This window comes from Eutrigla gurnardus (assembly GCF_963514095.1).
Source record: "Eutrigla gurnardus genome assembly, chromosome: 2".
NCBI classification, from domain to species: Eukaryota; Metazoa; Chordata; class Actinopteri; order Perciformes; family Triglidae; genus Eutrigla; species Eutrigla gurnardus.
In genome coordinates this window covers 13,341,359-13,357,513 of record NC_139916.1, presented here as the reverse complement: position 1 = coordinate 13,357,513, position 16,155 = coordinate 13,341,359, and the positions used below count along the sequence as shown (strand labels likewise).

The 16,155-nt window shown below is 42.2% G+C and overlaps 1 protein-coding gene across 2 annotated transcripts in view; it reads left to right on the top strand.

The window, feature by feature from the left end:
* tafa1b (TAFA chemokine like family member 1b) overlaps positions 1-3,573 on the top strand; it is a 111,299-nt gene extending 107,726 nt beyond the window's left edge. For both annotated transcript variants that reach the window (XR_014597898.1, XM_084020365.1), the window contains one exon: positions 3,261-3,573. Coding sequence is in view for 1 of the 2 variants with exons in the window: in XM_084020365.1 (XP_083876491.1) it covers positions 3,261-3,278 (18 nt within the window). In the remaining variant the exon portion in view is untranslated. The remainder of the gene's footprint in view (positions 1-3,260) is intronic.
* The last annotated feature ends 12,582 nt before the right edge of the window (positions 3,574-16,155 follow it).

The following is a 16,155-nucleotide window of genomic DNA, read 5'->3' as shown; positions in this document are numbered from 1 at the left end:
ATATTTATTTTCCCAAGTGTAAATATGTGCAAAACCAAATCAAAGTTCTACTTTGTCAATACAGAGTACAAATAGTGCAAACGGAGCCTGACCAAGTATGTCATGAACAACATGCTGCAACTACAGCATCTTCAGCATCTCTGACATCGCAGCTGTCAAGCGTATCAATGCTTCGGGAGTTTTGTCTTATCTCTGGGCTGGTGATGCTGCTATGGCAGCTTGCTACTCAAGGTAACGAGCCAGCATATCCAACGTGCCCGTCATTAACTTGTGTGATGGCAATTGTAGCCATTTCTGCTTGGACATTTTCACTGCGGTAGCCGCTGAACTACGATGAAAAAAAGCAGTCACACGTCTCACCCGCCCGAGTAAACGAGCGACGCGGGGAACACCGAGGCCAGCTTGGGTTGCAAGATTTATAGTGTGCGCAAAACAGATGTGCGACTTCAATCCCGCGTCGCGCACGGCCGCGTCCATATTACGTGCATTGTCGGTAACAATAAGCGATGCCGTGGTTGGGTTTTTAAGCTCCCAGTCAGTAACAGCTGTCTGTAAAACCTCAGCTATGTATAGCTCACAAATCTCGCGAGACGGATTTTTAACGCGACGAGAAATAATATAACACCCCTAGTGCTTTATAAATCAATTTATATCGGAATGGAATTAGATGACACATTTTTAATTCAAGTAAGTGCAGAAGTTCATGGGAAAATAGTGAAATTGCAGTACCTGTTCCTTGACCATTACAAGGACTTTGCAAAGACATCAAATGTAAAATCGTTTAACAGGTTTATGAGATATGAACCAACGGCCCTCCTCGCAAACAGGTCTGAAAACATACTCATCTTGAATAAGGAGAAAAGGCAGAGCTGCAAATGACCTTGATCCTAGAAAATTCTTAATTGAATTTAATTTAAAATGGTGAAACCAGTACAACCCCCATTGGCAAAGAAACAGGTTTATGACCTGAATGACTTGCTAAAATGGGGATGGGATGTGACAATATAGGATTTTATCACAGATCAGGATAACAAAAAAAACTATACGTAAAAATAGGTTGATATTGGCGAATTAGAAAAATAGAGTTAAAAATACAGGAATTGTAGAAAAAAAGAAACTCAAGCGCATCGCGGCCCAGGCCTTTATTGGAACGAGGCCAGAATTAGAGACAGGTCTGTATTTCTATTTGAGAAAAACTACCAATAGAAACTACCTATAAAATACTGGGTTCATTTATTGAAAAGGTCTCCTCTTTGGCTCCGCAGTTGCCATATTACCAACGTTAGCCGTTTTTAAACACTAGTTGACGCTCCCCTTGCCAGTATTGCACGCTTGGTGGGCTGCCACTAGGAGGATGATTGACAGGTGCTCTCCTTCATACAATCACGCGCACACTTCATGGCTGCAACTTCATGGCTGCAACTTCATGGACAAACGCTTTCACTGGTGGCCTGTCTGCTTCCAGATTTCAAAACCACCAACATGGCGGCTCGTTTGGAAACTTTGTCTTATTTTACGAAAATAGTTCACCGAAATTCCTTTCCGAAAACATTTTATGCGAGAAATAAGCTATGCAGTTGCTGAATCAGTCTTTATTTCAGATCGACAACGGTCAGTTTAAAAGATTTTCAAGAGCTTGCGGGAGGCGGCGCTCCGTCTCTGGAAACTCGCCGCGACCCGAAGGCATTGCACGGCTTCTTACATACCGTGAATCCTCTGATATAGACAATGAGTGGGAAGCATGGAAATAACACTGCCTGTGGACACGTACCTTCAGCCAAAATCTCACGCTAAACTAAGTTAAAAACTTGAGAGCCCTGCCGTAGCTATGGCTTGGATTCGTTAGCAAACATCGCGCCCCTGTGGTATTTGCATGTTACTATCACAAGCATAATGTTGAGGCCTGCCCAGAAAAACGTTGGTTCTAATAATAGCCCCGGCCTCCAATAGAGACCGGCCGCTATTTACCTCCGCCGACAGCCAGACCGGCCAATGTTAGAGACCTGGCCGGGAATAGAATACAGGCCAATATTAGAGGAGTTACGGTATTAATGTCTTCAATGTAAGGTCAAGTGATACAAGATTGTTTTAGTGCCATTTTAAAATAGTTTAAAGCATATATTGATGATTATCGGGATTAATATAGTAATATCGGATAATCTTGAAATTCAATTTCTTAAATCTCCTGCTTCGCTCATTGTTCCCTGAATAATCTCAAAATAACACACAAAGTATAGTAGGTGATTACAGGTGCACATAATTCTACCCGCAGAAAATGGTCAATAAAATGATGTGGCTCTCTTGGCAGAATGTCCAACAAATTGGAGCTCTGAGATTTGTCATGTTCTACAGCTCACAGAGTCCCAAAGCAGCACACTTGACAATCAAATCCACACACCTGGCTACCACCTGCCAAGCCTGTTGGAAATGTCATGGCTGTATTTCTTAGTTGAACAGGATTATGGGATTTCTAATTGGCCCCACGTTGTTCAGGGAACTTCAGATTTATTCACTGTAAAATATTTAAGCAGGAAGAAAACTGGATAATGTGATGAAAGCTAAGCAGTATTTTGTAAATCAATTACATGATTTTGCAGCATGGACTGTTACAAGAGGAAGGAAAATGAAGTCAGCTGTTGTAGACATCATGCACACCGTTTTTTATTCAGGTTGAGCAGAATATCCTCAAAGCAGGACATTCAATAGCAGTCTCAAGGTTGCACAATGTACCACTGAAATGTGTCCAGGTCACAGTCACAGAGTGGGAGCCCTGATCCCATTTAGCAAAGCCAAAGTCATTTTCTCGTATTGGAGGAAACTCTTCAGTTGTGATTGGCTGGCTTGGTTTGAAGGTGCAAATGAGGGAGAGTGGGGTGGCAGGGACATGGCTAAAACGGTCTGAGATACAGTAAAAAATAACAATCTGAGACTCACACATACACAGCATGGAAACATCACTGTGGTTTTCTTCTACAAAGAGCTCTCCTGGTATATATTCTGGTACCTATAAATGCCAAATACACACCCAATTCCGGTGCCACTGCTATTCGCATTTAAGCTGTCTGTTTTCCGTAGCAGCGGGAACCAGGAGGTGAGACGGGGCTCTACACAGCCTCCACAGTTCAAAAGACTCCCCTTGTTTTTGAAACACGCGAACGCAGCAATTCCTCTGGGTCTAATCCTCGCACACTTGTATGTCTTTGTTCTATCTAAGTGTATGTGTGTTTTCTCTCCTCTCCTCTTCCTCCTCTGTGTTGCAGATTCATCCCAGGACCTAACAGAGAGCTCCCATTGCAGGGCTGCGTGCCAGGCTCTTCCCTTCATCCACCCTTTCTCTTCCTTCCGAATGGACTAAAACTATTACATCCACGTCTACTGACTGGATTACCTGGGACCACAGAAAGGATATCCACCCAGATAAAACAGCTTTGCTCGTGTGGTGCCAAGGATTTGAAACCAGACTAATCTCCTGTTTGATCAATGAGCCCCATGTTGGTGACTCTCCTCTTCCACACAGCTGTGGCCAGTTTCCGACCTACTCTCTCTCTCTCTCTCTCTCTCCTTCTCTGTCTCTCTCTCTCTCTCTCTCTCTGTTTCCCCTCACTCGGTCTCCCCCTCAAAAACTGAAACAGCTTAGCAGGGGTTATTTAGAGGTTGTAAAAACATTATTTGAAGACATTCACCCTGACTCAAGTTAAACCATTTTAGGAGCTTACATGGACCTGAACATATGGGGTCCCCAGAACTGAAGGCAAAGGGTAAATCACCTTGATATCCTTTTATTTCTGTGTGGAAGGTATTTGTGTTTGACTCCCTACCACAGCTGGACGGCCTCGCTATGAAAACACTGGTTTGGTTGAAAAACACTGCGTCGTCAGTGACGGACACCACTTGCAGCCTATATTGAGTTAATGAAGAATCTTTGAAAGGCTTTGGGGTCCTCGCGACCTCACCTTCATCCTTCACAATGGACATTTTGACTTTTAGTCGTGGGCATGCCCAATGTAAATTCATGAGCACTTCTTTCCTTTGTATGTAAGATAATTTGTGTATATATACATATATAAATACATCACATATAAGATGACAGATCCAAGAAGCTGAAAATATATTTAAGACTCTATTAGGAGCTTGAGCCCCATGGTGGACTATTGTTCAGCCACTGAACATGCTTATCCAGAGGGCGGTTGTCCCAATACGGTGTGTATAGGACCGATTTGCAGTATATGCTTGCTTTGGGAAAAGCACAACAGATTGATAAAAAATAAGTATTTGTCACTTTTGTCATTCAGCAATGTCCTTCGTTAAGCCAGAAAATGCTTGTAGTTTCTGTAAAGATGAGGAAAACACTGTATAGAACTGCCTCAAAAACGCAAGCAGCACTAAACAGCAAGCCCTGAGATTTCCACCCAGATACAGTCGGGACATAGGACAGCAGCAGAAAAACTCGGATCATAATGGGACAGTTAGTGTCTATTTCTGTTGTGGAAAGTGGTCATATGTGACTGCTTGACTGTGTTTCCTGTGTAGATCTCCCTCTCACACGCCAGAGAGAGATGATTTATTCAAAATGACAGTGAGAAAATATAGTCACCATGGAGAAACATACAGTTACCCCCCCAGTAGATATAAGTACATTACAGGACAGCCTTATGAGAAATAAAAATGCTTTTCTATACTGACATGCTGTCTCCCATTCCTTGATGTTGTAACTGATATTTTTGAAAAATGTTTCTTCCCATGACAATGTGATATGTTGTAATATGTTGGTGGAAGATCTTGTCAGAGTTACATTTATATGAAATGTTAACATTGTGAACAGTTTTTGCTTGAGTAAACAAGCAATCAACAGCAGCACAAGGCGAGTTTGAAAATGACTTATGGGGAGAGAGACACAAATCTGTGATGCTTCATTTATGCAATTCCCTTTGTGGCACCGAGGATTTATCAGAACAGCATATTCAATTCATTCATGCAATTAGAATAAAGATTTCCAATATCGTGGCAGGCAAAATTCCAGATGATTTTCAATATCAACCTCCTCTCTCGGCTGATATGAGATTTGTTTCTTCTCCCAGTGGACCCAGTAGTGTACATTCATCATTTAGGAATTTGGCTAGTTTCGGCCCGGCGCCTCACTGAGCAGTCACAGAAGGTATGAAAAAGACAGACACATCAATCTCCCGGCGGTCTTGCCAGAATCGTGAAGGAATATGCAGAGAGAGAGGGAGCAAGAGCGTGTTTCTTCCTCCTCAATGAGCCCTTCCCATCTTTGTTATCTCACATCTAATAGGACTCACTGTCCTGCAGTCTTATTGAGCTTGTGGGAAAGAAAACGAGTTTGTGTGTGTACAAAAAGGGTCTCTAGGTGCTTTTGTGTTGCTGTAAATGAATGCATGCTAGTGTATGTGTGCATTTGTCTGTTTTACCATGCTTGCACATGCATTTTCAGGGTACCTAGAGTCTGTGACATAGGCTTCCCACAGTGATGTACTGAGAAGATAATCCTCAAATGATATGCTTGTGTGGAAAATCAAGGGATTTCTCCCTCCCTACTTATGCAAGTTCTAAGTGGATTTTTTTGCTTAAAAGGTGCTTTGGGATCAGAAATGGAAGGTGCTTTTTCTTATTCTCTTTTATGCACTCCTTGGCTCTATCCAGAAATGATGGAGTCGTGCTGTGGAGGGAGGTCCTGCTCCATTTTAGGCCGAGCAGAAAGGAACACAGCATGCATAGATAACAGGGGCCAGGTCCTCCTCCCTCTCCGCGGTGCTGTGCAATCTCAAAAGAGAGACATCCATCAAGTCCTGCCGACCTCCCACCGAGACACAGAGACAGCCATGTCCATAACACGCTGCATGGCTAATCAACGCCTGACAGCAAGGACAATCTTTTTCATGCAGCCAAGACATGTGCAGAAGATGTCGGCGTGTGTTGTTTAAAACTTGCATTAGACTTCCAAGGGTATCTCAAGTCAAACACAAACTTTTGCCCGGCATATAGGAGTTAAATGCTTGGTTGCCTCTAAAGGAGCTTTTCGTAGGAGCCTCCGCTCCTCTTTGACACCGCTGTCTCATCTCTGCACTTTATCACATTCATATTCTTTAATCATTTTTGAATAGCAAACTCTAATCTGTGGAAAGGGCACACTCCTTACCTGTGGGGGGTTTTGTGGTCTATAATTATAGTCATTATGGGCATGAGTCACTTTGAATGTCGCCTTTACAATTAACATCCATTGGAGCTGGACAACTAAGAGCATCACAAAATCATCATGACACTCAAACTCGGTCTCAATGATAGCTGTTCAGCGACTTTGGGCATTGTTGCCAGAGGCCCATTTGTCATAAAAAGTAATGATGTCAGAGCAGATTCTTGAATTCTTAATCACTATATATATGAAATGGGAAAAAGGACATGTCATTAAGCATAGTTACAGCTAACAAACTAACTAGCAAGTGATAAAGATGATATACTTTTCAAAGTCATCATAAAGTTGATAGAAAGCAGCCTGCGGATACACGTTCTCCAAAGTCTGTAACTAAACTGCAAACAACTAAACGAAACACACCAGTGGGCTGCCGCTTCGCCATTGTTTGTAGCAAATGAACACACAGACTGATGGGTACACAATACATCACTGTCACAGTCCCAAGACAGTGCGCCATGACCGCCAACCACCAATACACTTGTCAGCTAAAAATGACTTGGCAGTCTTATTGTCAGCAGCTGCTATAATGACAATTTATTTCTCTGCTGCTTTGCCGTTTTCCTCACCTTATCTCCCCTCATGTTTCAACCCAAAGTGCAGCAACTGGCCCTCACAAGGGACAGCAATGACGTCACAGACCAGCCTCACTGGGAGATTTCAAACTTAACACTTTCATGTTACAGGGAGCATTTTTCATACCAGTGTCTCCACACAGCTGGATCGACGTCAACACACAGGCTCTCAATAGTTTTCCACTTGAGAGATGGATCAAGCAGAGAAAGAAGCTCATAATGCATTGTGCCGAGCCTGAGGGGAGTATACAAACATAATGTGTATATTTTATTGTATAGAAAAAGTTGCTTTTATTTACATTTAGCAGACGCTTTTGTCGTTGCCGTTAAAGTAAGAGTGAAAAAATAGAAAAACGTTTCTTGTCACTATACATTGTACAATGAAATGTCGATGGTCAGGTGGGGGGGGTTAGTCCTGAGTCACGTATATGCACCTTTGTTACATGCACGGATATGATAATAACCAGGAACAGAGTGTACTGGCCTCTTTTCAGGTCAGATGAAATTTCATGTTGTCTGTCCAAGTTTGTATAGAGAGTTCAGAACAGCTGCCTGGCCTTCAGGCTGCCTGCCGGAGACAAAGCACTGTGCCGTCAGTCCATACCTGCCCACACACAGTATGTGCGGTGAACTTAAAGTTTGGATAATGGGAAGGAAAACTAGAGCATGTCTTGCCTACACACTGGCTGAAAAGTTCTGCCATGCCACTGGGTTCATGCAATATCTGTCTTTCACTCCCCATTAGGCCCAAGTTACCGGAGTCTCTTAATCTATAGATTTTATCCTGAAACATGGGTATATTCTAACCAACAGCGCTGTTTCATAACACTCAAGTAGTATCACGTTATTTATATTACAACACACATTTTATCCCATGTGACTGATGACTCCCACAATTGCCAGTTTAAGCAGCAACGTGTGGTGAAATATTTGCCTGGGAAGGCGGTGACCCATCAGTGTGGCATATGGATGTGTCCACATCATGCAAGAATACATAAACTATAGTCTACATCAGTTTGGCAGAGAGAGAGAGAGAGAGAGAGAGAGAGAGAGAGAGAGAGAGAGAGAGAGAGAACTTTGTGTCAGCACATCAGTAGAAAACAGATTACACACAAACCCATAGCCATACACAATGGGTCTGGCGTCGGCGCACCACGATTAGGGGAAAAGAGGGAAATCTGGGTGTCAGCGCACCAGTAGAAAACAGCTTATTCGCTCCAACAAAATGCCCAAAAGTGGCCTATACAGAATGAGCGTCTGGCGACGGCGCACCAGGATGAAGAAAGGAATAATGGTATCATCAGAGCAAAATAGTATGTATGTGTGTGTGTGTGTCTATATATATATATATATATATATATATATATATATATACAGACACACACACACACACACACACACACACACACACAAACACACAGCACTTACTTTATTTGTCGACATAGTCCATGGGCCTCTCTTGTTAGGTGCATTCCCCAGTTTCATAAATCTTTCAATGGAAATATGAGCTCCATTGTCTTTATCTCTGAAAGGTCCTCTCCACAGATGGTAGAAGGTCTAGTTAAGACCAGCTTCAGAAGTTTGGTGGTAGTCGACTGCAGATAGATCACTTGTCTGTCAAACGAGTATGCAGCTGTCCATTGCTTGGACTGTTTGTGAACAGTATAATCCCACCGAATCAATTTTAATCTAATCAGATGAAAGGATTTTATCATCAAACGTCTAATTAAAGGACGTCTTTTACATCACGCACTTCCTCCTCTTTGTAGCCACATGACGTGAGCGAAGTTAGTCCTCCTCTTTGTAGCTACATGACGTTAGCGAAATTAGTCCTCCTCTTTGTAGCTATATGATGTTTGCGAAGTTAGTCCTCCTCTTTTTAGCTACATGACGTGAGCGAAGTTAGTCCTCCTCTTTGTAGCTACATGACGTTAGCGAAGTTAGTCCTCTTTGTAGCTACATGACGTTAGCGAAGTTAGTCCTCCTCTTTGTAGCTACATGACGTTAGCGAAGTTAGTCCTCCTCTTTGTAGCTACATGATGTTTGCGAAGTTAGTCCTCCTCTTTTTAGCTACATGACGTTAGCGAAGTTAGTCCTCTTTGTAGCTACATGACGTTAGCGAAGTTAGTCCTCTTTGTAGCTACATGACGTTAGCGAAGTTAGTCCTTAACTTTGTAGCTACATGACGTTAGCGAAGTTAAGTCCTCCTCTGTGTAGCTACATGACGTAAATGACGTTAGCGAAGTTAGTTATTCGTTCCGTAGCTAAATAACGTTGGCGTAGTTAGTACCTCTTCTCGTTCCACTCCTTTTGAGAAATCCATGCAATCTTCGCCGCTGCCACGAGGTCCGACGCGGTTGTTTAGAAACAAAAATGTCCGCGCTGACCGCAGCGGTTAAACTGACCGCAGCCGAATAGCCGCCCCGTCCTTTGAAGTGCGCAGAGTGGCGCCGAGGCGTTCAGTGTTGCCAGATAAGATCGACAATTTCAGCCCAAATCATAACCTTGCTAGAAACCGGTGTAAAAAACTTAACAAATAACTGAAAAATGGATAATAGATGTATCACAGATGGTGCAGTCAGTTCAAGGTAATGTCAACACCAATGATGAGGTCAAGATAAGTAGCTTCAAATATTTCTCACATTAAACAAGTCAATAATATGAGTGGATGTACACAATTAAATATACCTGAATTATGTATTTGTGTTTTTAACCTTAAAAAGCTAGTTTGGGGATATTTTTTTCAAAAAACCTCCCAAATGTTGAACAAAAATCAGCCCAACATTTCATCTACCAACCCAACTCTATTTTTCTCAGCCAAACCGGGCATAAACAAGCTCAATTTGGCAAGACTGATTATGAGTCCTACTGATTTTGTCAGCAAACCCACCCTGCATGGCTTTCAAGCACTACGATTATGTCACAAATGCAACGAGAAGCTCAGATAACAACACATACAGCGGGAGGGCAACTTCATTCTCTGCTCAGGTCGACTCCACTATATCTTGAATGTCATATACTGCTGCCTTATTAATTAATTTTTTATTAATCTTAGTCTCCTTTAATGAGTTTTAAACATTCACCTTTTTCCCCACATACACTGTTGAGATGAATGTCTGTGTTCATTCGTTCCTGGCTCTGTCTCATCTACCCTACAGGTCTGCAAATTCATTTGAGAAAAAAGAAGTGACACCATTTGAGAGGCTTCAGAGTGTTGGAGCACTCCTTTCATTTTGGTCTACAAAAAATAGGGTCCCTGTTTTACTCAAATGCAATTAGTACATTGATTCTGATAAACATTTTAGCAGTTACCGATGCTAAATTGTAGTGGCTTATTTATTTTATCAATGCAAAATGAATTAATTGCATATTAATACAGTTATGCAGTAGAGTTGGAACCAGCTCTCAGCAGAGTCTTTAGTGCGGGTTAATGGTAAAGGTGATTGTCTAATGGGTGCAGGATGGAACCGCTTTTCCCAATTCCACCCTCAGCCAATGAGCTGCTTCGCTCTCTGGTATGCAAATGAGAGGCACAAGGGCAAGCAATTTGGGACTGTGAAGGACACAGTCTTTGGACCAGGAGATAGAGAGAGATAGAGCTACCCTGGAGGGCCAAGCATGCCTCATTTAGATTCACCACTATTGTTTCACTTTGGCGGGTGACATCTAGGTGCCACGCTTGCACTCCATACAGTGCCAAGAACACAAGCAGGCATTTCCTTGCATAAGCTTTAGAGAGAATCGTGCGTGACCTGCTGTTGTATTGCAAGTCTAAGTGAGGCTGCGAAACCAGAATTTAGTGTGAATTATTATAATGTCCTATCCAGTCTCAAAATGCATATAACACAAAGCAGCCTACGCTGTTTAGCAAATCACCACACCTGGGCAAAAAGCAAAGACACAAGCACGTAAAGGGGCTGAACACCTACCTTTATCTAAGTAGCCAGTATAGAAAGCCTTGCTGCTGGAATAGAATGTTAACATGAGCATTGTGAAGAAATCAATTTAGATGTTATTCCCATGACAGTGCCTGGGTATGACTGTCCAGGGTATTTCTATTTTGTATTACCTTCCCCATCTTGTTTTTCCCCAAGCTATCATCCCAAATAGAATGGTGTCTGTGTCTCAAGGCGATGGCCATTGATCCACATTGGAAGTGAGATACTTCTGCCTGAGCCATCAGCACAATGCATTTTATTTGTCAGGCCACATTGATGAGTGCAGCCAGACAGACGGACCACATAAAGAATCCTGCTGGGGCAAATGGCTTTGTTAGAACCAAATGCTGCATCACGTTGCGGTCTGAAGGAGTGCAAATACCCATGTCATTAAATTATATTGCAGCAGCTCTATACTTAACTTGTCCTTTCTTACTCGATCTACACATGAGTGGCTTAAATAGAATGGCCTATTATGAAGCCTAGTCACAGAAGTATTTCTAAGCACATGGATGCATAAGAATCAATGCAAAACCGAATGCTAAACAAAGAGTGGCCTGTTCAGTCTTTGTCCCTCATGGATCTATTAGGGAGAAATGTTTGACAGCCCTCAGATTGATGCAGTCCACTAAGACGTCTCATTATTATCTCATATAAGTTCATATCCCAAGTATACTTGTGGCACTTTCACAGTCACAACTCGTTACACTCATCCACATACAAGAGAGTATCCAATGTCCCTGAAGTCCTTTACATCAGAGCTGCCAAGAACAACTTCTTCAAATGAACAGGAGTTCTGCAAAGCCACCATTAGAGACAGATCATTGACATCTTTGGCAACCAGGTGACTTGTGAAGCATTCGTTTTTTTCTTTTATTAGATTTTCTGTTGGCTGCCACAATGTTAATCTATTCCAAACTCACAAATGCAATAGCTGCACTGAAATATAAAGGACAGTTATTTTTAGTCCATATTAAGTGATGCCTACTTGACCAGTGTTGCGTTAAGCTTTGAAACTACTGTGACTAATGTACAGAGCATGTCACATAAGAAACAACCTTTTCTTGTCATTAATTTCACTTCCATAATTTGCCATATAGTGTGATGTCATTGTGACACAGTGAAGGTCAGGGGGTTGCACCTTTCTGCTGTATGAGCTGAGCTGACTATAGCTATTGATTATTCATCAGAGTGAGCATTATGTAAATATAAGATGCACCCATAGCAGCAACGACTTCACTGAAGCATCTAATACATATGAAAGGAGGCCTGTGTGCTATACATGGAGTCATTTTCAGTATGCAAAGCTTTATTGTGAAAGGTTCAGCTGGAGTGAAACTGTGATCCCCAGATACGGTACACTGCAGGCCAATACGGGGATTTCCCCTGCCGCCGCTCTCATTTCATATAACACTGGCAGTGCATTTTCCTGAACTGCTCAGAGCAAAACTATTTAAACTCGCTCCCCAAATGAACAACTTAGTAAATGAATGCCTGGACTGTGTCATTGATTAAACAGCACAGGCTTCTCCTATGATTCATGGGCAGGATGTGTGCACTCAGCCACATAATCTCTCTTTCTCATTTCAGCACCTCCAGAATTGCCTTCTAAACACAAATAATGACAGTGGCAGCAAAGCTCTGTGAGCCTATCCACAAGCTCATATGAAATGTGTTGATCATTTGTCTGATTCATAATTCTTCTCTACCCGGAAGCAGAGGTCTGTGCTGCAGCAGGCTGGTGTTTGTTTTACTGCGTACTAAATAGCAATATAGTGCTATTTCCCAGGGTACATATGAGAGAAAAGATGCCGTGGTATTTTTAAGAGCGTGATGTTTTGTCACACATAATATCGAGTCTAAAGCAGATCATTTTGGCCTTTTTTAATATCCAGCAAAATAGCCTATTGTTCAAATCTAGCCCAAAAACATTTAAGGATATTTCTGCTGTTATTACCACAATTCATTCACTTTAATATAACAAAAGTGAAGGTTAGGATAACCAATGATTTCTGGTAATACTGACTCAAACTCAAACTTGATGTAATACATTTCAGCCATGGTGTGTAATTTCTGAGTCTGTCTCTGACTTTTTAATGTGAAGCAACTGAAACAACTGAAAACCTTCCATCTGAGCGACCCCCCTCTTTATTACATTAATCACACTCACCTATAAATTAAATCCATTTAAATACCCTTAGTTGCACAAATAATTTGTGTAGCCAGGTTGAAAGAGTTGGAAGTCAAAGGCGGCATAATTAGACAGGACGATTCTGAAACCTAATACAAGATGTAATTAAGGAAATTAATAAGGTGCCAGCCCCCTTTCACTGGGTGCTCCGCCTGATGATTAATCACAGCCTGGGCTAATTTGATTTGTGACAAGGAAAGGGATGACTTGGTGAGTCCGTTAGGAGAGCCCAGTTCGACAGCATATGACATTAATAAAACATGAATAGTGGGGGCTCGGGAAGAACGAGAATCCACTTGTGATCCACATGAAGTGATCAGATTAAAGAGGACTTTGGATAGACAGCCTTGTGACAAAGTCAATGGCCGGGGAGTGTCTGGATGTTAATCAATGTTACATTACACATTACATTGTATTCCTACAATAATTGGACTCAACACCTTTATGAATAAACAAGTGTCGGCCTGAATGTTCTCTTATTGAGGTGAAGACAAGCATGGGCATTAAAGTCCCAGTCGGCAAGTCCGGTGGATCGAGGGCACTCTGTCAGATTTTGAATGTTAACAACTCTCACGCTCCTCCCCCACGACCACCGAGCTCCCTCCCCTCGATTTTGTGTCCTTTGAAATCCCTTAGATCACGCCACCTTTGAAACCCAGGTCCGATGTTGACTCCGGTTTTATCACGGGCACCGTCGCAATCTTTGTTTTTTTCCTTATTTTCCATCTGTGTTTTCTTTTCCTTGGTTGTTTTGGACCTCCTCGTTTCGTTTTTTAACCGAGGAATTGGAAGATTGTTGCTACTTCCCTCCGCCTCCCCCCTGTGATAGTGGTACGACCCGAGGGGGGAGGGGCTCTGTGTGTGCACGAACACAGCCCTGCGTGCTGAGTGGACAGGACAAACAACAGGCTACGTGCACGTTTTCTAAAACCGGATAATTTATGTTGTTCTATCGGAGCATAGTGTCGGCTTCAGTGAATATGATCAAAAAAATGTTGCCGACTGGGACTTTAAGGTTTATAAAATAAGCGCCGGTCCCGTCCGTCCATCACTGTGTCGTCATTGTAATAGTACACACTTGACCTCCTGCTCTCTGCGGGTGATGCTGAATGAAAAGCTGCATGCAGGCAAGCAAACAGTATATTCATTTCTCTAGTGAGTTCAAATTGATGTGTGCTGTATTTGGGCAGGTAAGTAGGAAGATAGTTGTTGCTTGTTGTATTTCCTCCTCTAGAGGGTAGATAATAACAGCAATACCTCTATAATGTGATGCAATCCTTCATCTGCATATTAAATTCTGACCCTCAGAAGGATATGATGTTTGATTTTGAGCCTCAACCCCCGACCTTGCAGATGTTGAATCAGCAATATCTCTCCATGAGAGCTATCACAAATAAGGGAGTTGAGGTATTGAACACACTTTATGGTAATGTTTGGGATAATCGTACATTACATCGAGGTGCTACTGTACAAATGTTCCTGTTATAGCCTGCATGTGCACGCAGAAATGCATGCACGAACAACTACATTCACATGTAATGCATTATAACATGTACATGGAATATGCATGCAATAACATACAGGCACACACAAACACAACACAGGGATGCTGCATGGAAGCAATTATCCATTTGCAGACATACGCACTCACACACGCACGCACGCACGCACACACACACACACACACACACACTTACTAAAATGAAACACACGATTACACTCTCCCCCAGGAACTAGAATGCTCCCATTGTTGCCAAACCCCTAGTCCACCTTCTGTTTAATCTCCAAGGTGGGTAAGCTTGACAGGGTCATGGTCTGACCCGGTGGCGTGTACGTGAGGGAACCAACCCTTGGAGGACTGCAGTGAGTCTAGCCGCAGAATAAGAAATCGTCAACAGCCATTAGAAGCAAGTCCCTGTAGGCTCTGGTGACTTGGGGAGTTTGTCATACACACTTCCTAGTAGACCAGTGCAGATGCTACTAATTAAGATGTCATAAGGAGACAGCATTATGCACAGCAACACCAGCTCTTTATCCATTTCATCTATAGGATGTCATGTGCTGAGACATGCCTACGGTGTGTTGTAATTGCATATTCATGGGTATTTATAGAAGGGACATGTATCAAGGTTGAATCAAAGCCCTCCCTGATCAAGAGAGGAAGGGACTCCATTGAAGCAGAGCTCTCTCACAAAACAACTGAAAAATTGAATAAGTTATTTAAAAATTAAAATGAATTCATATTAATGTAACTGGCCACTGTAAGAATTTTTTTTACAGAAATGTGTAAAAAAAGTGAAGTTAATAGTCTGGAATGTAAAATGTATTTACTATTGTTAAACAAACATGCACATACCGGTACGTAAAAGTAACTACTTAAAAAAGAGTCATACCGTATATACAGTATCTAAAACCTGTGTCTTCGCACATTTTAGCAGTCAAGATGCCAAGGAAAATGTTACTGTATGCCTGAATGCCATATGGTCTTACAAGATATTCAGATTCAGTCAGATATTCAATTCAATTTTATCTATAGTGTCATATCACAACAAAAGTTATCTCAGGACATTTTACACATACAGCAGGACTAAAACATGCACATGGTTTTCAAAGTCCCAACATCACCAGGAGAAAGCATTACAGCGGTACATTGGCGAGAAAAAACTGCCTCAATAGGCTTCTGTTAAAGCAGTTTTTTCTCTTGGGTTCCATCTGCCTTTGGTGTTGGTAGTAATATCAGCAGTAGGTGTCCATGGTGGCAAGCACAGCCACGTTTAATAAGTGAAATACCTCACCGCCCTTTGAAACTCTAAAACCTCATTTACATCTATTGAAAGTTTTGTAGATGTGAAATTCAACCTGATTCCCCAATTGCATATCTCATTTCCTGGATCAATTTCTTCATAAACTGAGTCTGGTGGACACTTTAGGAGCAATTTGACAGTGATGCCAGATCACCAAGCCATGTATTTCCAGTTTGAATTGCGAATTGCTAAGACTAATGAAAGCCTGTTTGACCCGTACACATGTAGGAATGGTTTGTGTCGATGTCTGTGTGGGAACGCAAAGTATCATACACCTGTTATATGAACCGATTTATTGATGGCCTTGCCAACAGTGACAGTGTGGGCTGCCTTTGTCAAGGCTCCAAAGGATGACACGAACTGGGACACAGTTACAGATGATGCATACTGTAAGTCTGTACACATATTTTCCCCACGAAATGGATGAAGCGGGAGGTGG